This window comes from Centropristis striata, chromosome 16, assembly GCF_030273125.1.
Source record: "Centropristis striata isolate RG_2023a ecotype Rhode Island chromosome 16, C.striata_1.0, whole genome shotgun sequence".
Taxonomy (NCBI): domain Eukaryota; kingdom Metazoa; phylum Chordata; class Actinopteri; order Perciformes; family Serranidae; genus Centropristis; species Centropristis striata.
This window is the reverse complement of record NC_081532.1, coordinates 32,713,472-32,738,398: the sequence shown is the minus strand read 5'-3', so window position 1 is coordinate 32,738,398 and position 24,927 is coordinate 32,713,472. Positions and strand designations below refer to the sequence as shown.

Below are 24,927 nucleotides of genomic sequence, written 5' to 3'. Positions count from 1 at the left end.
GCTGCAGATTCGACACGTCGCCGTCTCAGCGTGAGTCGGTCTCGAGTACTTGCATAACTTTCCCATTTTATGGCTTCAGTTCTGTTCATGAGCTGCTCAGTCAGCGAGCTTTGGTTTAATACTTTGATCAGGTTCAGGTTTGGGCTTTACAGCCGAATATCAGGAGCACTGTTGGATGCAAAAGTGGAAATATTTGAAGAATGAAGTCGTAATATTATAGTTGAAGTACCTGTTGAAAAAGTTATGAGATAAAGGTGCAAGATTTTGAAAATAAAGATGAATAAAAATTTTGAAAAATTAGGTCGTAATGTTTTAAGGATAAGTTGTAAAAGTAAAGTTGCATTGTTTCTTTCTTAAAATATTGAGATTTCTTATAGGAAATATTCCTAATTTTTGTCTTCAAGTTGCACCTTTATTTCTCACATTATTCCATCTTTTTGTCCTAAAATACTGTAACTTTTCTCAACATATTGCAAGATTGATGTTTTTTGAGCTATTCAGCCTTTTTATCTCAAAATAGTGCAACTTATTTCTTGAGATATTGTGTGTTTTATTTCCCTCAATATATATATATATATATATATATATATATATATATATATTGCATTTATACCTTTTCTTTTAAATATCACAACTTTTCTCAGGGGAGACTTCCCTGTTTTGTTTTTAAATGTTAAAATGTTTTGTTTGAGATATTATGGCTTTTCCCCTAAAAATAAGGCAACTTTTTCTTGATTCAAAATATTGCATTTTTTTTCTTAAAAATATAATAAAATATTACAACTATTTACTTGACTTATTTTTCTTGGGGAATAGTGCCCCTTTCCCCCAAAATATTTCAACATTTTCTTTTACAAATTATATCTATCTATCTATCTAGTATATATTCTTATATATCCAGAAAAAATTCGGTAATATTTTTTCTCATCATATCCCCCCCCCCCCCTTTTGAAAATGTTATGACATTTTCTTGCATTTTTCTTCTCAAGATGTTATGCATTTCCCCCCCCTCAAAATATCACTATTTCGTCCTCAAACTATTCTTTTTTTCCCACAGAATATTACATCTTTATCTTTGCTCTGGATCTATCTTTTTATAGTTTATTTTTCTCAAAGAAGGTTTTTTCGATCATTATTTCTCCAAACAGCGGCCCTTATACTGGCTGTAAATCAAACCTTGAAGCAGGAAGGTTGAACACTGAACCGAGGCAGCGTGAGGACAGAAAAGTAAACCGATGCGATGGGAAAAAGGACCAGTGTGCCAGTAAAAGCATTCCCTCCATCATTTCATGTGCAAACAGCTTTAGAGTTACTTCACTGCCAGCAAAGTAGAGCGAATCCCTTCTTTTATTTTTGGTTAGTACGCCACCCGGCCGAGCTGCGGGGCTGGAGGGCCGGCTCGCTCCCCCGGGCCTCCGGTGCATAAACAGAGTCACCTGTCACCTGCTCAGTCAGGTGTCTGTCTGTGGATAGTTACCCGGGGCTCTTGGGCTCGCTGTCTCGGGACGAGCCGCCGCCTTTCAGCTTGCGGACGAGTTTCTCGCTGCTGCGACGGATCGACGCTCGCAGTTTACTGAAGGAGCCGCTCCTCTTCAGAGAGCCGGAGCCGTCCTGATGGGAGACGTCACAGCGTTACACTCATTCACACACACACAGGAAATAAAAATAGACTAAACACAAACAAGGGCTGTATATGCTGTGTGGACATTAGCGTCAAATGGACGTGTTCTTTGCCAAAATGAGACCTCTAATAAAAATCCAGCATGGAAAATGCATAATTTTGAAATTAATTGACAAACTCAGAATGTCTTCTAGCCTTAAAATCAGCAAAGAGCATTAAAACACTGAGTATCTCATGCTCTAAATCAGGGGTCTCAAAGTCGCGGCCCGCGGGCCAATTGCGGCCCTCGTGACGATATTTTGTGGCCCCCACCTTGATATGAAAGTTTAATGTGAGTTTTATATGAATGGCACTTTACCATGTTGTGTGTGGAAGGTCCGTTTATTATCTGCTGTATTGTTTTTACTGGAAAAAGTGGAAATGTTATGTAATGTAATTTTGTGTCTTTTGTTAGTAATTTTGTGTCTTTTTTTTTCTAGAAATTTTGTGTCTTTTTCTAATAATTTTGTGTCTTTTCTTAGTAATTTAGTGTATTTTTGGGGTCATTTTGTGTCTTTTTAAGTAATTTCGTTTTTTTCTGTCATTTTGTGTCTTTTTTTAAATAATTTTGTGTCTTTTTTTTTGGTCATTTTGATACTGCGGCCCCCAGGTAATTTGAGTTTGAGACCCCTGCTCTAAATAATATAAGATAAAATACTGTATTCAGAGGCTAAAACAGCAAGAGGAAACATTAAGTCTTAATCATCTGGATTTTTTTTGGGACCATAATACGACCTCCTCCCCCAAACAAGTCCTGGCTACACTGGCAGATTTTATTTAAGATAAGATATTCCTTTATTAGTCCCACATTTCTAGTTCTACAGCAGCAAAAAGTAAAAGAAGGATCAATTAAATAATAAGTAGAAACCAGCAACATCAACAAGAAATATAAAGTATTAACACTTTAAATAAAAGGAAATATAAGATTAGAACAATAATTTATCTCTATTTACTTCTGAAACGCCAATGTACACACAGAAACAGAAGTGCATGATGCAACACGATGCTGTGATGCAGATTCACGCTAATAAATGAAAAGTTCTCAATAATCTCTGCATTTTTCTTCAATGCTGCACACACACACACACACACACACACACACACAGGTGACTTCACTGCATTTGTTGCACATGCTTTGTTGGTATGTATATTTTATATTATATATTTTTTTATATGATTGCCTGTTTATTGACTGCATGCCAACTTATATATTTGTGTCCTTTATTCTCAAAATATCACACTCTGTTTGCGTAGAGTTTGTAGTTATTTAAATATGACCTTAGATGATGATAAAATATTAATGTTGACTGTTAGACTGAGTGAAAGAGTGAAACAATGAACGAGGAACGTGCTAATAATGAAGCTGAGCATGTCAGGGTCGACAATAAACACTGTGAAATCTGATATCATCCATAATCATCCTGCATTCATAACAACATGAACAAACAACATGATAAAACATTAGTTAATCAGTCAACCAATAGTTCATTTATAACTGTGATAAACTTTTACTGCTTGATGTTATCAAGACGGAGATGCCAATTTATTAACTGTACATAAAAACTGAGGTTCAAGGAGCAAAGTCTAATTGTTTAACCTTTTGAAAAATAAACAAAATCTGAAGTTTCGGAGGTCAGTGAACTTTCAATCTTAATTAAATCTTTGTTTGTTTAATTGAATTAACCAAATCACCCTCATGACTAAATTAAGATTATCTACAGGGACTGAATGAATGTAATGCCACCCGATTTTTTTGTCCACAATTCAATTTAGTTTCTTGAAGCCAAGAAGGACGTGGTGATGGACGGATCTCCAGCTTCCAATGAGCCAAAGTTAACTTCAACCTGCCGGCAGGTCTGAAGGTTTTTTTATTCAAATAAAACGCCCAAAACTCTCTAGTTATCACATCCAGAAAAAAACCAGAAACTATCATCCGATTTTTTTGACTGTTCTTGAATTACTCATGTGTGAAAAACACTTTCATCAGGAAAAACAACCAAATCTAAGCTTTAAAAGTGATATTCTAACTCTAAATTCTAACATTAAATTCTGCTCCTCAGGAGCACTGTGAAGATGATTGATTCTACTGAGACGAACGGTCACGTGACAAATATTCACTAAAAATCTGTTTACACAGAGCAGAGAGGAGAGGACAGGAGAGATTGTCAATATGTAATATGTTTTGTACACAAGCCTGATTGCAAAATAATTGGTACACTGTGTAAGATGTAATAAAAACAGAATACAATGATTTGCAAAGTCTCTTGCGACCAACATTCAACTAAATACAGGATAAATTTACAGTGAAAACCGATAAATATAAAAAAACTCATTCTGAATTTGATGCATTCTGTTTTTATTTATGTTTCACATAGTGTCCCAACTTTTCTGAAATCTGTGTTGTATATAGATTTCATTTTATTCCAATTTTTTCTAAATTAATTATCGAAGAATTACAACTTGTTTGTCCCTTTTTTTTTAATGATGTATCATATTAAAAGTGTGTTATTCTGCTCAGAAGACATGTTAAAGATCTCTCTACTTCTAGCCATGATTCTGCTGATTCCTTAGAGCTGCAGGCCTTTTAGATTTTTATACATTTGCAGTGAAAATTGAGGCTTCAATGAATAAAATGTTACAAGAGCTAAGAACAGCGTGACACTGCTTTAGGTTCAGAGGGTTTAAGTGTCTTCAACAACTGCTTTGACTCGAGTTTCAGTGCTGCTGCTTCTGCTGAGAGGTTATTATTAATGTTTAGAGCACACACACACACACACAGAAAAGAAGAGGGAACACACAAAGAGGCGACAGGCACAGGTTTCAGGTGAGCAGAGAGTTTAGGTTTTATTAGAAGTTAAGAAAGACAAACTGTAAGATGCACAAACAGGACAGGAAGGACACGCAGAGAGCTTATTAGCAAGGGGCCGAGAACAGAGACAAGAAGACTATTTCATTTCCCGAATGCCAAACAACAAATGCAACGTTACAGCAAACCGTTTGCACCTCCACCTCCACCTCCACCTCCACCCATCCTCACATCTATATACAGAGATATACAGAAGGTGACAGGCTGCATGCACGACGTTTAGGCTTCATTTCTGACATGTTTTATATCAAGTTTAACCACGTCGTGCATGAGTCCTGTTACCTTTACCGTGTCCTCTCCATGACATCACAACATCAGTTTTGTCACAGTGACAAAAACTAATGACTAATAGAGCCACAGGCGACGGTGCTTCTCGATCATGCTGACGAGTTACGGTGATGTTATTTACAGCATGTTAAGAATCACTATGAGCTTTGAGTCACCACTAACGAAGCTGTGAAAGTGTAAATGCTGAATTTAACTGAACGCAGACGAAAAGCTTCTAACCTCCACAGAGAGAAAGAGAGACAGAGAGGGGGGAGATAAAGCTTCAACTCTGACCATTTTATACCTGAAATATATCTAATCAAAGGGTATTTTTGGTTGATCATCAACATCAGTATGTTGTGACACACACAATCTAGAGGACTGGTGGTGAACTCAACTACTATAATAATAATTTTAAATAAAACTGATCAGATTCATGTAGCACTTTAAAAAAAATCAGTCCCATTAATATCTTAACATTTGTGAAAATCTTTATTTATAGGGGTGAATATAGATTTAACAACATGCTGTAAAATTAATATTCTCTCCATTTTACTGCTTTTTTATGTTCTGTGTTTTATATCAGTTGTCAGTTATATGCTTTAATTGTATGGATTATTATGATCAAATTGAAAACAAAATATATAATCGAATTGCTCACATAACTCCTATCAAGACAACATTATGAGCATTATCTTAACACACGACACTAGGCCTGCAGCTAACAATTACTTTCATTTTTGATGACTCAGCCATTCTTTTTTTCTTTATATATTTATTGTTTGTCTGAAAATGCCATATACAGTGACACATTGTGCACTATAATTAGACGACATATTGAAACTGCTGCAAAGAAAAGCCTCAAATCTTCACATTTGAGAAACTGGACGCAGTGGATTTTTGGCATTTTTGCTGAAAAACTGACTGATATGAGTCAAAGATTATCTACAGCTGGCAAAGGGTCCTTGTCGCAGTATGGTTTGAATGTTTGCTTCTTAAGAAGGATTATATGAATGTGCTGAAAGGCATCAAATAAAATTATTTCTCAACTTGGGTGTTCCATTATAAAACTAACTGCTTATTATGTTGTTTTTTTGAGATCCTAACCAGTTCCCGACAATTTTTAAGCTCCAAGAAAGTGAAAAACTTCACTGTTTTTGTAGAAGACTTTTTGCCAGGATTGTAATGTTTCAGTAGGATTTGTAAAATTCAGGTCAAAATGGAAAGAGTTCTGCTTTAAAGGAGAGCTGAGAGGACACGGTTTATGGGCTTCCCACACAATCCCCCCAACAACCTGTTAAATGAGTCTACAGCCAATATGAAAGTACAGTTTAAAGACACCAGAGAGAGAGACAGAAAGAGAGAGAGAGCAGCAGAGGCTGGTGTTAAAGGACAGCAGAGAAAACATGAGAAGAGTTTAATGTTGCCATAAAGAAAGTTCACCCCGGTCCTCTCCCACCCACAAAAACACAGTCGAGTACAGAGCTTCAAAAGACAAGTCGGAAGCTTGAATTTAGACACACAAGCCGTCTCCACATTTCCACAGAGAGGAGGGTTTTTAAAGCAACATTTCGTTTCGACCCGGCGTGAAGAATCCCCCACCAGAACACCCGGAGGAGGTGGTGGAGGAGAAAGAGAGAGAGAGAGAGAGAGAGAAAGAGAGAGAGAGAGAGAGGAAGGGGAGTCAGAGCTGAAGAAAACTGCAAAGCTGGAGGGGGTTGAGGCGAGGCGAGGCGAGGCGTCCATCATGCAGAAGACAAGTTTTTTAGAACCATTACAAGGCATCTGGAGTTATGCCTGCCGGTCAGACGGAGCAGGGAGAGAGAGAGAGAAGAAAGAAGGAAATACAAACAGTGAAAAAGAGATGAGATAGAGTGAAAAAGGATAAATTCAGCAATGGAACAAGAGCAGTGGAGGAAGAGAAGTACGTTAAAAGAAACTGACAAGGTTATCCAGTTCACAGATCAGACACAGTACTTCTCCAACAGATTGTGAGTTAGTTAGAGGGGCTTTGGCGAAAGCATAGTATTAAAATATCTAAAAAGATTATCCAGGTACATGATACATGATAAAACTCCTTAAAATGATTCTGACTGATGGACAGTAGGGCTGAACTATATAAACAATACAAACAGTGACTTTCTTGTTATAGAAATGCTTCTTTTATAAAGAGAAACTAATATACTGTCAATAACTTACAATGTCATTTAGCAGACACTTTTATCCAAAGCGACATACAAATGAGAGGTAATATAACTTACTTAATGTAAAACATAGTTGGCTACTCAATAAACTGTCCTGAATTTGAGGATAACGTCTGTTAACACTGTAATACTTAAGTTTATCAACTGAAGAAAAATGGTCAAAATCTTTCAGAATGTTACATGAAGAGACCAACACCTTCAGGAGCTCCACAAAAAAAAATCATGCTGTGATTTGGCTTCAAATCGTATTTTCGGTGACTGGATGGCATGCACATTGTTCTCTAAACTGCTGAGAAACCCCCTTATTGTCAATATACATAGGAAAGCTGCACATCCTCTGAATGCTCAAGGTCTCTAGTTGGTGGTTGTAAAGTGTAATGAGGCTGTGTTTATCCTAGAGGTCACAGCAGCTCATTTTATACACTGAAGAAAATTGGGCTCATTGAAACCACCAGAGTCTCAGCTTTCCAGTGACATCAAATTTATGCACCTCACAGGCTGTTCTGCAGAAATATTGAAATAAAGGAGGTGAAAATAACACATTTTAATGCATGAGAAAAGCCATGTGGTTTTCGCCTTAAACTGCGCGAATTAGCATAGAGCAGGCCTGTATGTATAGAGACTTTTGGGTACCCATAGAACGCATTTTCATTCATAAAACTTGAAGCCAGAGGGTCGCTTTGAATACCGCCATGTATGTTTTTTCCTCACTAAAAAACAGCCTAACTTCGGAGCAAAATGTCCCCCCCTTCCGACATGACGTGTTACCAATCGTCAGATTATCTAGTTTCATATGATGTCATATCTTCTCTGTAGCCTTAAAATTTAATTTTATTGCAGAGCAGTTGTTTTAGACTGCATTATGTAGGTGTACCTAATAAACCGGTAACCACATGTATATTTATGCTGAATGATAACAACTTACAACTTACATTGTGGACAAAAACAGAAGAATTAGGTAGAAAAACATAAATGGTATTCTAAAATCCGGTGTGAAGGATAAAATAAGATTTGTGTTCTGTGTCAGTTTCCAACCTACTAAAGTTTCTGGTAAAAACAAAAGCATCCAGGCTTCTCTAACCCCCTCAGCCATTTTCCACAGTCCGGTCCAAATGGCCACGGGTCTCGCCCACTGACTCGTCGAGAGCTCCAAAACCCAGAAAAACAAAAACAAACTGAGGAGGAACTGACTTGATTCTGCTGGATGGAGGCAGAGTTATTATCTGCTCTGTGCAAAAACAATTCACACCTCATGGTTCCTGAAATCTAATAAAACTCTCGGCTGACTGAATGAACCTAAAAATGTTAAAATGAACTGATCTGAAAGCTGATCTGTTTAAAGATGTAAAAGCCACTACAGTCCTTCTCTGCACAAAATCAAACTGTTAGAGTACCTGCCTACTTATTTAGACACAAACAAATACTAATAAAAACACATTGCAAGGCACCAGATGATGATTTCACTTATTTTTTGAACATTTTCTTTAACATCCATTCATATCTGATATGGGTGACTGCGATGTAATTCACTCAGTTCACCACCAGGTGGAGCTTTTGTACAGTTTAACATGTTGGAGAAATACTGCGTCTGCATATCCTGAACATTTGTTAGCACACTTAACATCAAGATGATAAAAGGTTCAACTTTGTTAGAGCACCACAAAATAAAACAAAGAGGGAAAGCAGGCAGGAGATGCATGAGAGCAGCCAGACCTCATAAAAAATAATATTTGTTATTTGTTAAAGATTTGTTAACTTCTCAGTACTTAAAATTAATATCTTCTTGTTTTTTGCTTGTATTTTCTGGCTAAATAGGTGCAAAGTAACTCATGATTATTCTGCTGATTATCCTTTATTGATTAATTGATTGATTGATTTTAAATTTCTTGATCAACAGACTAAAAAAATCCACCAAAATTTTCCAAAATTCAAACTGAATTATGGAAATAGCTCATTTTGCCTTACAAACTGTGAAAACACAAAAATATTAAATTATTTATCACAGAGAAATTAAGAAAACAAGAACATTTGAGAAGCTAGAATTTGCACAAAAAAATGACGAATAACTTATTGTTCTAGCTCTCAGCTGAAGTTAATATCATTATTGCATATTCTGAATTTGTCGGGATAATCATGAAAACACCTTAACATGCAAGTGTAAAAGAAACCGCAAATAAGTGATAATAAGCCATCATTTGTGTATATATTTCGTCTATTTGGCTTTTATTTTGTGCTCCTTTTCAATTAAACCACTATTTAAAGATTAAAGTGCTTTAGAACTTGGTTAAAGGATATTTAACTTGATCTAACGTAATGATATTCAGAATTTATGCTGTTTTAAGCATTTTGTATGTTATCATTCCTTCCCTTCTGGCTGCTAACATGCTGATTAAACCAGAAAAAGGAAAAGAAAAAACGATCAGAAAATAAATCACACTTTACATTCTCAGGCAGCAGCTCGTCACACAGATGCACCGGAGAGATACACAAATACACACAGTGGACACAGGTCACATAAAGTCACAGAAAGAGTACAGTACAGAGCCCATGTTGAGTCAGGTGAACACACGGATGAGTCACAATGCTTCTCAGAGGACTTATTTATAACAGAGTGAGAAGAAAACAGGTTTCACACCTGCCTGTGGAGAGAGCTGAAGTGGAAGTGATGATTTATTTGACAGGCTGGAGAGCAGAAATGTGGTTCGACAGCGGCAGGGAAGCAGTGGAGGGTAAAAATACCCAGAATACAGTTTTTACCCATCAAATGTCAGTTATTATTGTAAAATTACAAAGCTGCAATAATGCGGCGAAAATAACTGTCTTCACGTATATATATCCTTACAAAAAAAACTATTGTATTTATTGTCTGAAACCTCAGATACATCACTTTATGTTGACTTAATTCGACAGTAAAACTGCTAAAAAAGCTTTTTTAATTTATCTATTTATCCATTTTTGTTTCCAATTGCAAACAAGGGTATTTATTTCAGTATTTTTTTACTTATTATTGATATTTGGTGAGTTGTATTTTCCATCCTATGTCATGCATTGTCCTTGAGTACCAAGAAAGGCGCCTCCAAATAAAATGTATTATTATTATTATTATTATTATTATAATTTTATTCTTACTTATTTTCCATCTTATTTTCTAAATTTTATTGTTATTCTGTCTGTTTTTATGCCTTATTGTAAAGCATTTTTTGTATGAAAGATGCTATGCAATTAATTGTATTATTAATATGAAGCATTTAAACATTTTGTTATGTGTAAAAATATTTAAATGTTAATTATTTTATTTATTCATCTATTTTTTTAAACATCAGTTTCCAGTTCCTATTACATTAGTTCCTTTAACACATCTTTGGGACTATATGCACTTTTTAAAATTCTTGTTATACTGTAAACCCTAAAAAGTACCAACTCTAAAACTGCCCCGCTTTTTAATATTATTTCAGATGTATTGTACATATTTTATACAGTATTTACTCAATTATACATTTATATGGTCTTGATTTTTGCAATGCCTGCTTTTCATTTTTAATTCATTTCATTTTCTCTTAATATGGTAATAATATAATAATAATATGCACCAATACACCAAAGAAAAATACCTTGTATGTAAAAACCTACTTGGAAATAATCCAGATTTTGAATCGTCTCTGGTTGTCCTACTGTGCTGCTGTTAGGTTAAATTCACTCTTTGGATCAATGAAGTTTGATCCTATCTTTAATCAAACTAATTAAAGATTGATACTTCTGTTGACTTTATGGTGACATTTCAGCCATAACTTTATTTACTGTGAGATTATTAAGATTTACTTCCAGCTAAAGCTCTTTCCAGATAAGACAGGCTGTCTTCCGGATATAAATAGGTCCAGAGATCAGCTGGTGATGTGAGATTGTCTGCAGGACGCTGTATGCTAATAACTGGCTGACAGGACACACTGATGTGTCTCACACCAAACCTCCCACAGCCAGAACCAGACGTACAGGAGGAGATGCTGATTGGTTGTTCAGGGCGCTATGACTACTGTTGCTGTGTGAGCAGGCAGCAGAAATAAGATGGTGATCAACCTACAGAGACTCTACATCTACATGTTGTTGCCACTGCAGTCACTAGAGGCTGAGAAAATACTGCAGATAGGCTGAAATGTACGCACTTGGTTAGAAATGTGGCTCTGCAGCAGAGGGAGTTAGGTGGGTGTGTAACCAGAGGGGCTTCACTGCTGTGAAAGCAGTTTTTTAAGAGTCACAGTTAGTTGGGAAAGCTCTACGGGAAAAGAGTTTAGTGGTTTATCATGATCAAAGCACTATGTAAATGTAAAAAAGCTACGCGGAGGCTCCTACTGTCAGAGATTTAGGATGCAGCCAAGAACAGCTTTTTATTTATTAATCAAAGTGTCACAGTGAAGTGAAGCAACAGCTACTGCAGGAGAGTAATTCTGACAGTCAATCAGCATGATCAGTGCAGCACAGTACCGTCATTTAAACAGGTGTGAGGTGATTCTTATTAGAATAACGGTGATTAAGAGAGTAAAGAAACAACCTCATAGTATCTTTCTTGACAGAAACCACCAGAACCCTGATAAACATTTGCATTTTTATCATAACTAATGACTAATCAACTATAAATGGTCATTTCTAACAGGTAAAACAAGGAGGTCTTGTTGTTAAAATGCAGCTTGATAGAAACTAAGTAGACTATTAAAAGTAAGGAGTAAGAAGGTCACAGTTGAGATTCTTTACGATCAAACATTTATAAAGCCTTGCATAGTTAACTTTGGCTTAAGATACATTAAAAGTTAACTGACACTGTTGGGGTTTCTTTAGTTCAAACATCAGCAGAAAAATTGAACCAGAAATTGCACACAAGCATAATTTAGACTCAGAAATTGATTACGTTTGATATCATCGTTCAAAGAAACAAAAACACACCCTGAAACTTGAGCTAAGAATAATAAATTCAGCAACACTATCAGATATTTTCCATTTACCGTAGTTTAAATCAGGACGAATGAAAAGCGGAACACCTGCACACTGACTCCAAACCTCAAACTATTTAAATGAACAACAGGAACAGTTTAGAAACTGTGTGGTTTGTGGTTTGTGGTCAGTGTGCAGGTGTTGGACTTTTTATTTCTATCTCTTTTTCAGTCAGAAAACTGTCTTGCTGCATGTTGTGGTATTATTGGAAAACACCCCATATTTAAATGGCACAATTTTAAAAAGGAAAATATAATTAAGTAAAGCAGCTGATGCTCGGGAGTCAAAATAATCTGTCATCAATCTCTCTGTAATATCTGTTTTAATAAGATTCATGTTTATCAGACTTGATGTCTTTGTTTGTGGCTTCTGTCCAGAAAGAAACAGGCTGTGTGTTACATTAACATGTCTGAGGACTCGGTAACATGTCGAGGGCTGTGTACTGTACTTACCCCGTTCCACTCCACGCTCATACTCACTTCCTCGCCACCGTCTGGCCCGCTCTCGTACTTCACCGTGTCAGAGGTCAAGCTCTCGCGGCTTCGCTGCTTCTCGCGGGCCTCCGGCTCGCTCAGGACCTCCGCCACACGCTGCTTATGCACAGTGTCCAGACCCTGGAAAACACACACACACATACACACATATATACATGGCAGCAATAAATGCCAGTTCAACTAATCCAATTAGAGCAAAAGCGGAGCACCTCTGCCACCTGCAGCTTGAGTACACTGTCACACACACATGGACACTGTACAGCTGACAGGAACAAGTACCAATTCATCCAATCCAATTAATAATAAAGCTACAGACTTCTACCACCTGCTGCACTGAACCCAGGCCCTGACACTAGAGGCTTGTGGACCAGCTAAGCTTAAATCTGACTTAAGTATGCAGCTACAAAACTGGAGCTGGAAGACTGAAAAGTCATGATGACATTTGATACATAATCACTATGTAGAAATTAACTCTTTCTAAGCTAATATAGCCCCTAAAACATGTTTTAAGTCAGTTTTAGTTAAATTGCTTAAATTGTTTGAATGTTGAAAGTTAATCTCATTACTTCTTACCTCTTTACCACTTCACTGGAAAGTGTTTATACACTGACTGGAAGCTTCAAGTTTTCACTCTTGTGTAAATTTAATATTGAACCGCCACTGGTTTCCAAACATCTTGTAACTTGATACTATTTTGATATTGTGACACAGTAGTCTCCTGAGCCTTCATAGATCATTGCAATATTACGACGAGATCAAATTTATGGTTGTATGTTATTGTGTTTTTCTTTTGTTTGTTTTTAATGGGTCTGTGTCTATTTATTTCTCTTTTATTATGTATATTGATTGTGTGATCTGCTGTTTGCAAACCAAACTGCCCCTTGGGGACAATAAGGAATATCTAATTTAATTGAATGTGAGTAAATATCATCTTAGATTCTGGGTTTTGTAATATGATAAGTGTTGTTTTTTTCCTGGTTGCATTAAAGTAGAGTGATGTTTTATAATTTGACTGATGTTTTATAATTTTGACTTGCCACTCTGTCATTACATCCACATTACTGATGATTATTTGTCAAAAATCTGTGTAAATATGTTAGAAAAAGCCCCAACAGTCAACCCAACAAATCATCATAATGTGGACATTGAGGCAATTGGTTAAACTATTTAAATATTTGATTTTCTCTTAATCTGCCAGCCCTATTCTACCATCACAAAACCACCCTCGTAGTTAAACTAAATGAATGTGAAACTGCCTTCAAGGGTCAAACACAAGTTCAAGTAAAATGCCTATTTGAAAGCAAAGCCAAGCGGCCTCTGGCATAATTAAATCTGGATGATGATAGTGTTACACCACAGTGCAGACGGATGCAAACACTGCTTCCTTTGACCCTGTCTGAAGAGTAAATTATTCAAGAAGGGAAAAACTCAGAACGGACCGGACAACAAACTGGAACGGTGATGTTGTCTGAGTGTAAGTCCTCGTTATTTGATCTTTGTAAACATGTTCCTTCCTGAAACATGACACAGGCTTTGAAACTTGATCTACTTTATAAAAGAAAATCTAATTTGGGGCAGAGCATGGATTGTTTTTAGTGTCACAACCTACTTCTATTCTATTAAAAAGAGTGTATATATTTGTAATAGTAACCTACATGTCTATCTTATCACCACATCTCTCAATTTTCTGCATGCATAAAAATGTCACTAAAATGTCCCTATTTCTACTTGTAAAACCTGTCCTACAGCCCTAAATATTAACTTGATTTAACAAAAGTTATCTAAAGAGATATTTATGATTTAAATACCAAGATATAACTCTCTAGCTGTTACTGTAGCAGCACCACAGAGATCCAGTTCATTTTGGGTATCATGTGTTACTTTCCAAATGGAGATACTTGACATTAAATCCTAAGAGGAAATCTTAATTTAGAGAAAAACTGCGGGGCTTCGCCACTTCTCATCTCCGCAGGAAATCCCATTAGATCTTATAAGAAACATGCGATCAGAGGCAGTCTAAAAGCTGCACTCCAGGCTTCTCCGCGTCTCAGAGTTTATCATCTCATCCTTAATTTTACACTAGATAGAAACATTTTCTGCCTTTTAATCTGCTGAGCGGACCCATTCCATCTGCTACTATCTCTGCAGTTTTTACGCCAACAGTGATGCCTCAACCGCAGCGAGGAGTCCTGAGTTATTAGTCATATCATCTGGTGACCACACCTGCTTTCTGGAACGCATGGCAGCTTCCTCCAGGGTCTCGGCCGCCTCGAACTTGCCCTGCCGCCTGTAGAGGGCGCCCAGGTTCTTCAGGGTGGTGGTCACTGTGGGGCTGCAGAGACAAGAAGGAGGAAGATCTCAGCACAGAGAATCATTCTCAGAGAAGGAGGCCTTTTTAACTATTCAGAGATAAAACATTTTGCATTCACTTTGCAAATACATTCATGCATATTACACTGAATTAAGTAGCTTTGATCTTCACTTTACTTCAGATAAAGTAGCAAACTCAGATACTTTTTGCTTTATTAAAAAACCTAATACTGTAAAAAAAATTCTAATACTGTATAAGCATCAAATAAACAACCACTAACAGAGAAGGAGGTCTCTGTCTCGACGTTTTTTCTGTCTTTTACTTTTCTCAACAACCGTTTATTTGATCAACTTCACACTTGGCAGGTGTATTGATAAGAGACCAAGGGAGCACAGTGTTGAGTGTGAAGTTTTTGATGAGAATTTCTCGAGAAAGCAATACAGAAGGTGAAGTAATCAACCTGTTCCAAACAGGCACAATTTGAATGGGCACCAGAGGTGAAATGTAACTACATACATTTACTCAAGTACTGTTCTTAGTATAATATTTCCATTTTATGTAACTTTATATTTCTACTCCATGACATTTAGAGGCAAATATTGTACTTTTCTCCACTATATTTAGCTAGAAGGCATAAGAGTATATTAAGTAGTCAAAGACAGTAAACAGTAAACTGCTGCTTACATAACTGCATCAATAATAATAATAATAATATATATTATATTTAGAATATATAAAACACTCCCAGTGGAAACATTCTGCATAACAAGTACCTTTACATGTAAATTCAAACAGAAAAAAAGAGATTCAGATTTAATCTGGAGCAGTGGTTCCTTGAATTTACGGGTTGTGAGCCCTTTAAAGAGAGCGTTGGATTAATGTGAGAGGTCAGAAGAGGTTGAAGATGGAAAAATACATTTTGCTTCACAAAATTATGTTTACAGCAAAATACTGGAGGATTTCAGCTCTTCAAGCTTCTAAAAATATAAATACACCAAAGAAAAAGATCACTTTTTGGATATTAGTTTCTTTTACCACTGGTTTAGAAGTTCTGAGACGTGAACTTTTTAGGAAACAAGTGACCTCAGAATTGTTGCTTTAATCATTAAAATTTTTACTTGTTTTAATTAAACATTTGAATACATTTTCACTTTTTTGTTTTCCATCCATCTTCACACACTGAATTCATTAAACAAAGTCACCTGTCGACTTTGCAGGCTTTGTACCAGCCTCCATATTCTCCAAATGGTGAGCCGTCCTTCTGCTTCCCCTACGAGAGAAAAACTTTATTAGTCTACAACTTCACTGCTTCGGGGAATCTACACAGATGAAGATTTTATTTCAGTCTGGACAAGAAACACAAACCCATGAACTGAAACGTGACATAACTTGAACATCTATTAACCCGTTTCATAACTAGAGGATCCTTTTAATACCATCAAAGACAACATGAAGGGCTGTTTAGTGGTGGGATTATAGTCGAGTCATGAAACCTTTTAAACCGTGACGAAAATAAACTCCTCTAGTTAGTGTAGATGGGGGTTAGTCATGAACTCACACCATCAGCACTGAGTGGTTATTACAGGGACTTAATCTGCTAATCCAACTCTTTGTAAAGTCGATCCTTCCTATTGCATCTTAAATACGATCATGAAGCTGTCAGAGTAGTTTAATGCTGTCGTCACTGTTAGTAAATATTGTTTTTATTTATATATAGTTCTGTGGGTTTCTTTGTCCTGATGAGGAATTAATTGATGTAATTTAAATGTGTTTAACTAGTTAATGTGTCAGATATTTCTACTGTTAGACATCAAAAACAATCAATCAACATAATATAAGGACATCAGACTAATTATCATGATAAGGCACAGGTTTCGCTCACCTTGCTTTGTTCCTCTCTCTCCTCAGCATGCATCCATATTGGTTTGTTTTCATCTGCAGAGAAACATTCAGACACATAAGAAGTTAATCAGTGCTGACAGACATTCACTCAGATAAACATCAAGAGAGAGGATCAGTTTTAAAAAGTCCCTTTGGTTCTAAAGAAGTAGGTTCTTTTTAGTTTTTGGCTATAAAAGGTCATTTTTGTTTACAGCTCCCAAAATGATAACAGCAGCCTGAAAACATTACCCTTTACATTAGAAGACTCCGAGGGGTGGGCAGAGGAGAACAGATTTGGTTTTAGTGCATGTGTGTGTTTTCTTTTCGCTTTAAGTCACTCTGGATGAGAGGACGCTGGCTAAAATGCAGTTTTACACAAGTACTGTACTTAAGTACTATTTTGAGGTCTGTGTAAATTTTATGTTACTTTGTACTTCTACTCTACTACAATTTGAGGCAAATATTGTACTTTTAACTCCACTACATTTAGCTGACAGCTTGAGTTACTTCTCAGGTTATTTAACATAAAAAAACATGATCAATTTAAAGTGATTTTAAGTTAAACCTCTTAACAGTATATTAATTAGGTAAAATGAGCCCAACCTTGAGAAAACAAAAAACCCTGTTTACATAAATGCATCAATAATAATAATCCAGTATTATATGTAGATTATATTTAACAATCTGAGTTGGTCAATTCTGCATAACGAGTACTTTTACTTTTTTTGAATGCAGGACTTTTACTTGTAAGTGGAGTAATTTCACAGTGTGGTATTAGTACTTTTACTGCAGTAAGTGATCTGAATACTCGTTCCTCCACTGTTAAAATGTGTGTGTGCTTGTGTGTTTATTAAGCGGTCACATATCTTACCATCAACAGAGCCGAACTCCCTCTCGTGAGCGCGGGTGAGGATTTCTTTATACAGAGTTTCAGCCTGCTTGAACTTGCCCTGTTTCAGGTAACAGGACGCCTGAAAAAAAAAAAAACAAAGAACCAAACATTCAGTTCAGCCTTCAGTGCAGAAACTGAATTATTGCTGTCAACATATTAAAATCCCCTTAACCGACGAAAGCAGCTTTCATTCATCAGTGAGTGACTGCTCACCAGGTTGTTCTTGGTCTTGGCCACGTTGGGGTCGTCTGGGCCCAGTTTGGTCTGGTAGATCTCCAGCGCTCTCATGTAGTAGTACTCCACCTCATCGTACTTGCCCTGGTTCTGACACAGCAGGGCCAGGTTGTTCAGCTGCTTGGCCACATCTGGGTGGTCCTTGCCCAGCACCTGGGTCGGAAGCAAGTGGAGAGGGGGGGGGCTTAAAACAACAGTCAGCCATTACATCAAACAAAATGAGTTTTAGAGGACAACCTGTGTCTCACGTTGGGCCCTTTGGTCAGGGTGAGAAACTACCACCCGCCTGAAACCAGGTGCTGGTACCCAGTTTCTCTCTATTAAAAATAAATTCAATACATACACTAAGTGGCTAGATAGCTTGGTCAGTGGTTCTTTCACTTTAATCACTTAATTTCCCTCAGCCTCCACCTTTAGGTTCAAATGTGTAACCAGGTTTAAATCCTCATTTCCAGTTTTGTAATTTGGGATTTTCTGGAATACTGTCTGCCAATATGTTGCCATCGGGAATATTTGTCAGATCGCTTGCCAGGTTGCGTTGACTCTGCACTGGTTTCTACGGTACATTTCTTGTCGTTTAGACTGAAAATACAAAATAAATCTCCAAAAAGCAGTGTGCACACAATCTGAATAATGAATGCTATTTTAGAGCCATAAATGCAGACTGCTATATTAGGAATTCAATTTGAACTGGTGCTCTCATTTCATTCACACCTGTTTTCTGAACTACAAAGGTGTCTTCGTCCTGTGGACTATTGACCCACTTGATTAAATAAAGACAGAGTCCACTGGACAAACACATCAATGTAGCAACAAACAGCATTTATCACTCTCTGCACACAACCAAAAGAAGCAGAACTACCATGAAGAAAAAAAACTTTAAAAGTGGATGTGTTTGCATTAAATGTGGATATGAGAGCAGTGTAAGCTTTTCCTGTGTGCTGAGGAGGCTTAACGCCATTAGATGCGAGTGTAGGGAGCGTGAAAGAGACGCAGAAGGATCACTAGTGACTTGGTGGTAGAGAGGGATTTATCTGAGTCTGTCTGACCAGCAAAGAGAGAGAGAGAGAGAGATCAGAGAGGGATGGAGAGAAGAGAAGGAAAACTGCAGAAGATAGAGAGGGAAAGAAGAGAAGACAGGCTGAGACTTTGAACCTCTTTTTCCTTCCTGGCACTTCCCTTGTCAGAGAGGATGAAGGAGGAGAGAATGCAAAAGAGAAAAGGACATTAAGTCAGAGAAAGCTAGTGCCAGAGAGGCAACTTTATTATAAGCGCTGGGAAAAGGGAGACACGATTAGAGCGAGGGCAGAGGGAAAACTGAGAACTTGGTGTGAGAAGGTAAAGAGTATTAGAGATAAAAAGGTAAACCAAGTAGCTTGTTGTTTGTCCTTTGGGGGATTTTCGGCTTCAGATTATTGAAGTATAAATCTGTAGGAGGTCTGAGATCAAACCCTTACAGGATCATCTGCCTCCCTGCTGGAGACTGACAGCCTCTCGGTGTCTGTGATCCACAGGATGGTGCAGAATATCTAGCAGCAGTGTTCACCCAGTCCTAACCTCCCACACCTGCTTCTCTTCCTCCTCCACAGCACAACACATCTCACAGCTCTCCTGTAAACATCGTTAGCTGGAAAAGGATTGCCATAAGCCACACGCCGCGGAGAGGTCTTGGTCGCGGAGGAATTGATCGTGTTATTGATGGATGCCGTGTGTTCAAATACCTGAAGTGCTGCAGGCTGAGGTGGTTTCTAGAAAACACTAGAAGCACTGCCTTTATATAAAAATTAAGCTACTTACAGGGCACTGACTGAATCCATAATTTTATCCAAATATTTTGCAGAACATGGGGATTATGTGAGAAATTCAGAGATTTGTTTCCATCCCTCTGAGACAGAGTGAAAATAAATACTTCAACAAAGACGTCAGTGCAGAGACAGCTAGCAGCAGGTAGGGCTTCATTTCTTTTTTCAACGACATTTGAGTGGAGAAGAAAACTTTGGCTGTTGTTGTAGTTTAAAGACAAGTCAAGTTCTCTGCTGGGACTTGATTAAATACTTTGTTTGAGGGAAACTTTGTTGCAGTGTTCAAAAAGATAAATTATGTATTTTTTAGGGCCGGGACTTTAACTTTAAGTTAATTTTTGTGTAATTAATTAATCTTAACGTGTTAAAAAAACAGCGCATTTTAATCAAACTTATTTTTGCACCGCGGAACGTTTCTCACTGGGTGAGTTTCAGGCGGACCGATTATACTGGAGCACCAACTAGCGTTGATGAGTTCAGACAACAACAAACCACAGTGAACATGAAGGAAGAAGCTGATGAGAGCGCTTATGTTGACCCCGTGGAGGGAAATTTTGTTTTGTATATATATATATATATATATATATATATATATATATATATATATATATATATACACACACACACACACACATATATATATGTGTGTGTATATATATATATATACATATATATACACATATATACACATTATATATTCCATATATACACATATATACACACACACACACACACACACACACACACACACACACACACACACACACACACACACACACACACACACACACACACACACACACACACACACACACACACACACACACACACACACACACACACACACACACACACACACACACACACACACACACACACACACACACACACACACACACACACACACACACACCTTTTAATATATAAATATACTGAATTCTCAAAAGCTTCTCTATCAGCTACTAGCTTTACCGGTTGAGTTTCGTTTCTCCCTGATGCAAACCAAACTCAGTTAGAAGCTCAGCTTTTCTGAGCTTCTATAAAAAGAAAAAAAATAAATCCTTCCGATTCAGCAACTCTGCAGCAGCCACCTCGCCTGTGCAGGAAAAACTCAAATCTTTGGGCTTAAGCGAGAGTATTATCATCCGAGTTTAAGTAGCATAATAAAAGAAATGAAATCATTCAGCTTAACTAAAGCTGACGTCTCCTTCTCAGAGAAGCAAGGAGAGCGAAGGAGAGTTTTGTTCAAAGGCAAGAGCTGAAGACAGATACAGAGAAGTGAATAAAAGTGTTTTCTGAAATTTCAGGATTGCTGAGCAGCACCTCTGTAAGCACCAAACTAGAGGTCAGAATAAATAACGATGATCTCCTCAGAGATACACAGGCTGTTTCATGATACAATCTCTGAATACATGGCAAAGGGAGATGGAATAAAGGAGAGCACGGTGAAGAATTAATGCAACATTTCAAGAGCATTAGCTAAGAAACAGTTTTTTTGTATTTGTCTTGCATTTTGACTAGTTGCACAAGAAACAAAATTATACACAAAAAATATTTTATGGTCTTTGTTTTAGGTTTGTAAAAACTGTAGTTTCCTCAATATTTTATGTCAATTATTTAAACTTTGACCTAATGGCAGACTGATTGAAAGAGAACTGATAATTGTAAACCTCTCATTTGTTTTCAGGGTAACCAGTGTTATTTTGATCTATATTAAAATCATGATAATTTTACATGATTAGTTATTGACTCTAATCCATGAAACATCATGGATGAATTGATATTTAAAAAAAACCTGAAATAATAATAATAATAATAAACAATATGTAATGATTTATATCAACATTTAAATAAATAATATAAAAATAATACATTAAAATAAATTAGATCAAAATAAGATAACTACATTTTTGCAGAAGTTACAGTTTGTGCACTTCCACAACGTACTGTATACTACTAAACATTCATTTAAAAAAAACAATAAATAAGATCAAACATGTTGTAATGCACGTCCACAAACTTTTAACTATATATTTAACATTATAGTAAACTATTTTCAACACATTCCAGTCTATTACTCAGTGGAAATGGGCCAAAGTGCACTACTTTTAAGGAAAAGAGGGCATTGTTGAAACAGAATCTGGCAAAAATAATTGTTTTCATAATCTGCTGAAGACAGTATTGTACTCGAAAATAACATTGAATTTATTGCCTAGTGCTCGTCTGTGTCATTGTTTTCAAAGGTCTGTGTTTTATACCCATCAAGACAATAACACAATTCTAGAGATCAGAGAGTGATGGAAATATTATGAAGTCCCTCTGATGTAAATGTATTATATAAATAAGCAGATATTACCAAAAAGTTTTGACTTGACTGATTAAACTGACCTGTACAGGAATGGAGAATACAATTAAAAATCTGGAGACACTTACCATAATGCTAGCTAACTACAGCTGACTAACGTCTTTTCAGGCAACAAAACAAAGTCATCGGGTAGAAATGAGAAGCTGCTTTTGTTTTCTTCTTTGTGAAATGTTCGACCCTTCGTTTAAAAACCTCATTAGGAATTTCGAGTGTTGAATCCGTCACTGTTTTTCCTGTAAACTGCTCAAATGGAAAGCTCAACACAGCGACAATGTTTGTCCTTTATTCTGCTTCCTCTTAGAGTCATGAGTGAAATATTTAGTGTTTAGTGTTTAGACTGCTTTGTGACTAAGTAGGACACAGAGTTTGTCTGAGAGTTTAGTTTGAAAGTGAAAGTTTTCAGTCTGACGCAGAAGAAAAGAAATGACCATCTGTTGGCTGCGTGTACAAGCAGGGGCAGCTGCTTCGTCATGCTTTCTAATCACGTGTTTAATTACTACTGAATCTGTTTTGTCATGGTGTTTGTTGACCTTTGACCTACCTTTTCTCTGATCTCCAGCGCTCTCTTGCACAGAGGCTCCGCATCCTTGTACTTTCCTCTCTTCCCATACAGGACGGCCAGGTTATTGAGGGTGGCGGCGACCTGGCAGGAACACAAACGCATTATTTAATTTCATTCATTAAAAAGGTGATGAGGCTCAATCATCTTCACCCAAGTGCAACCGCAAGACTCCACAGCCGCAAAGTGCCATTGATCTGGTGAGAGAGTAATTAACGAGGAGGAGGAGGAGGAGGAAGAAGACGTGCGGAAACAGGAAGTGATTATGGTGGGCTGTAATTTGATCCCAATCAGATGTATGACGGATCTGGTGCAGTCAGGAGGAGAGAGGCTCCAGTGGCGCCTGGTGTTCACCTCTGATCTCTGATTCAGACAGGCTCTGGTGGCCATGTGGGCAGAGTGGGAGGAAACACAGGAGGGAGGGCAGAGGGGTGAGGAGACTGGAAGAGGGGGAGCTCATTAATGAGAGGAGCAGTGAGAGAGGGAAGGGAGTGTAACAGAAAGAGACGAGGACAGCTCCAGAGAACTAGGCTATTTACCTCAAACAAAACTCAATTTTTACACAACTTTATTTCCTTAATTGTATCTTTATCCAGTGTAATTTATGTGGATTCTGACTTTTTCTTCATAAGAAAATCACTGTAATAGATGACGATTATTCCTCACAGTCCCAAATATGAGAATATAAATCAGCAGACAGACTGCAGCAGATCACATGATTCAGCTACTGAGTCAATGATGATCCGATCTTTAGCCTCAAGTGTTCTTATGAACTACTTCACTGTTTCGCAAAAAAAAGGCGTTTTAAGTTCACTTGTTTCCGTGCCACATATCAACAGAAATATTTTACAAAATTAAATAAACCTGGTCCTGGACCTACACCTGCTCCGTCTACTACTTAAAATGTTCAGTCAGTAAAGTGATGCTGTGAGATGAAGACTAAAGCACGGACATCTCCAAATCGGAAAACACTGTGAGTGAGTTGTCAATCAATAGTAAGTGCCACCTGTAAGCATTCCCTGCTTTATTGTCTATTTTACTCTTAATGGGACCATCATTTACAAAATGAATATCATGCTGTAGTGAAGAAGACTTAAATTCAGTGAGAAGTAGGTTCATTTTCTTATTGACTTCAATAAGATCCTAGATGATCTAGGATCTAAGATCCGGTCCTACAGTGTCCCTGGATTTCATTGGGAGGAACCCACTTCCAGACTGAGAGACACTACAGATACTTCTGTTGAATGGAACCACAGTCTGAGCGGAGGCTGTGTTTGAACCTCTTGTTCTCTGGGGGCAGAGCGGCACTTAGCTGAGGGCTCTTAACTACTTCCATACGTGCACCTAGAAAGACTTAGAATGTCCAAGATTTTGGTTCAATAACTAATTCACCTTTCACACTAGCTTGATTGCTTTTCTAGGATCCAGTATTTTAGCACCAGAAATCAACGTGCCTTGGCCCAACCTTCACCTGCCGCCCAACTGGTAAAGCTCCAGACCACCCTGTCAGCTCTAATGTAAACATGGGCTGCATGTGTTGGTAAGGGTGGAGTTACAACCTGATTCAGGCATCAATAGGGAGATTCAAGATCGTGTTTCTTAATGAATTCTTCACTGGCATAAATTTGGAACCAGTTCAGTAGCAAACATTCAAAACAGGGTGAGGAGAAAGGCAGCTAGAAGAGATTGGGAGATCAGAAATACTGTAGGAGGAAGAGACCAGGAGACAAAGAGCTTGATTTAAAATTTAAAAAAAATATGGGAAGAAGTATCAGAGTCCAAATATGACCTGTATTGTTGTCAAAACTATGATTTTCTGATGATAAATCACAGAAAAAAAATCACGTCCCCGTGGACAAAGAAGGATCAGGGCCTGGTGGCAGGATGAAAGGATTGAGGTGCTAGGAGTTGGGAGGGCTAACCTCAGTTTCACAAACTGGAGGGTGATGGAGGTCCAGACAGTGGAGACCCAGGCCTGCTGGGGTTAACACAGTTAGTCCACCTGCTGTGTGTTTACAGTCACACTTGACAAACAGAAGTTAATGGGCTCTGAGAGCAGGAGCGGATCAATTATTTATGAAATCTACTGTGTTCAGGGTGTTCATCCGGGACTGCAGTCACAATCCTGGACAAATACATTAAAAGGTGTGATTAAAAATGTATAAGTGAGGTAGCATGAACAAAGCAAACATTTTCCAAGATGCTATGGGTGTCATGGACGACTGTCTTCCAGTGGAAAAGCATTAAAACGTAATATCAGTCTTTTTAGAAGTATTGTTCTTGACTGTCAAACTACAATAAATTAATTAAATGGAGAAATATCCTGTTTATTTCTTTTAAAGTTATTATATAGAGGACACTAAAAAAACACTATCTTTTTGACTATAAACCAGTTAATGCGCCTGTTAT

At 37.4% G+C, this 24,927-nt stretch overlaps 1 protein-coding gene across 4 annotated transcripts in view; it reads right to left on the bottom strand.

Moving 5' to 3' along the window:
* Positions 1-24,927, bottom strand: part of klc1a (kinesin light chain 1a) — a 54,468-nt gene that overhangs the window by 5,241 nt on the left and 24,300 nt on the right. For 3 of the 4 annotated variants that reach the window (XM_059352569.1, XM_059352571.1, XM_059352570.1), the window contains exons 7-14: positions 22,501-22,602; positions 17,772-17,945; positions 17,538-17,637; positions 16,668-16,720; positions 15,988-16,055; positions 14,698-14,806; positions 12,433-12,594; positions 1,478-1,611 (exon numbers count right to left, since the gene is read on the bottom strand). In XM_059352569.1, coding sequence (XP_059208552.1) covers positions 1,478-1,611; positions 12,433-12,594; positions 14,698-14,806; positions 15,988-16,055; positions 16,668-16,720; positions 17,538-17,637; positions 17,772-17,945; positions 22,501-22,602 — 902 coding nt within the window. Of the gene's footprint in view, positions 1-1,477; positions 1,612-4,478; positions 6,591-12,432; positions 12,595-14,697; positions 14,807-15,987; positions 16,056-16,667; positions 16,721-17,537; positions 17,638-17,771; positions 17,946-22,500; positions 22,603-24,927 lie in introns of those variants that run through there. The other variant, XM_059352572.1, reaches the window with a different exon arrangement.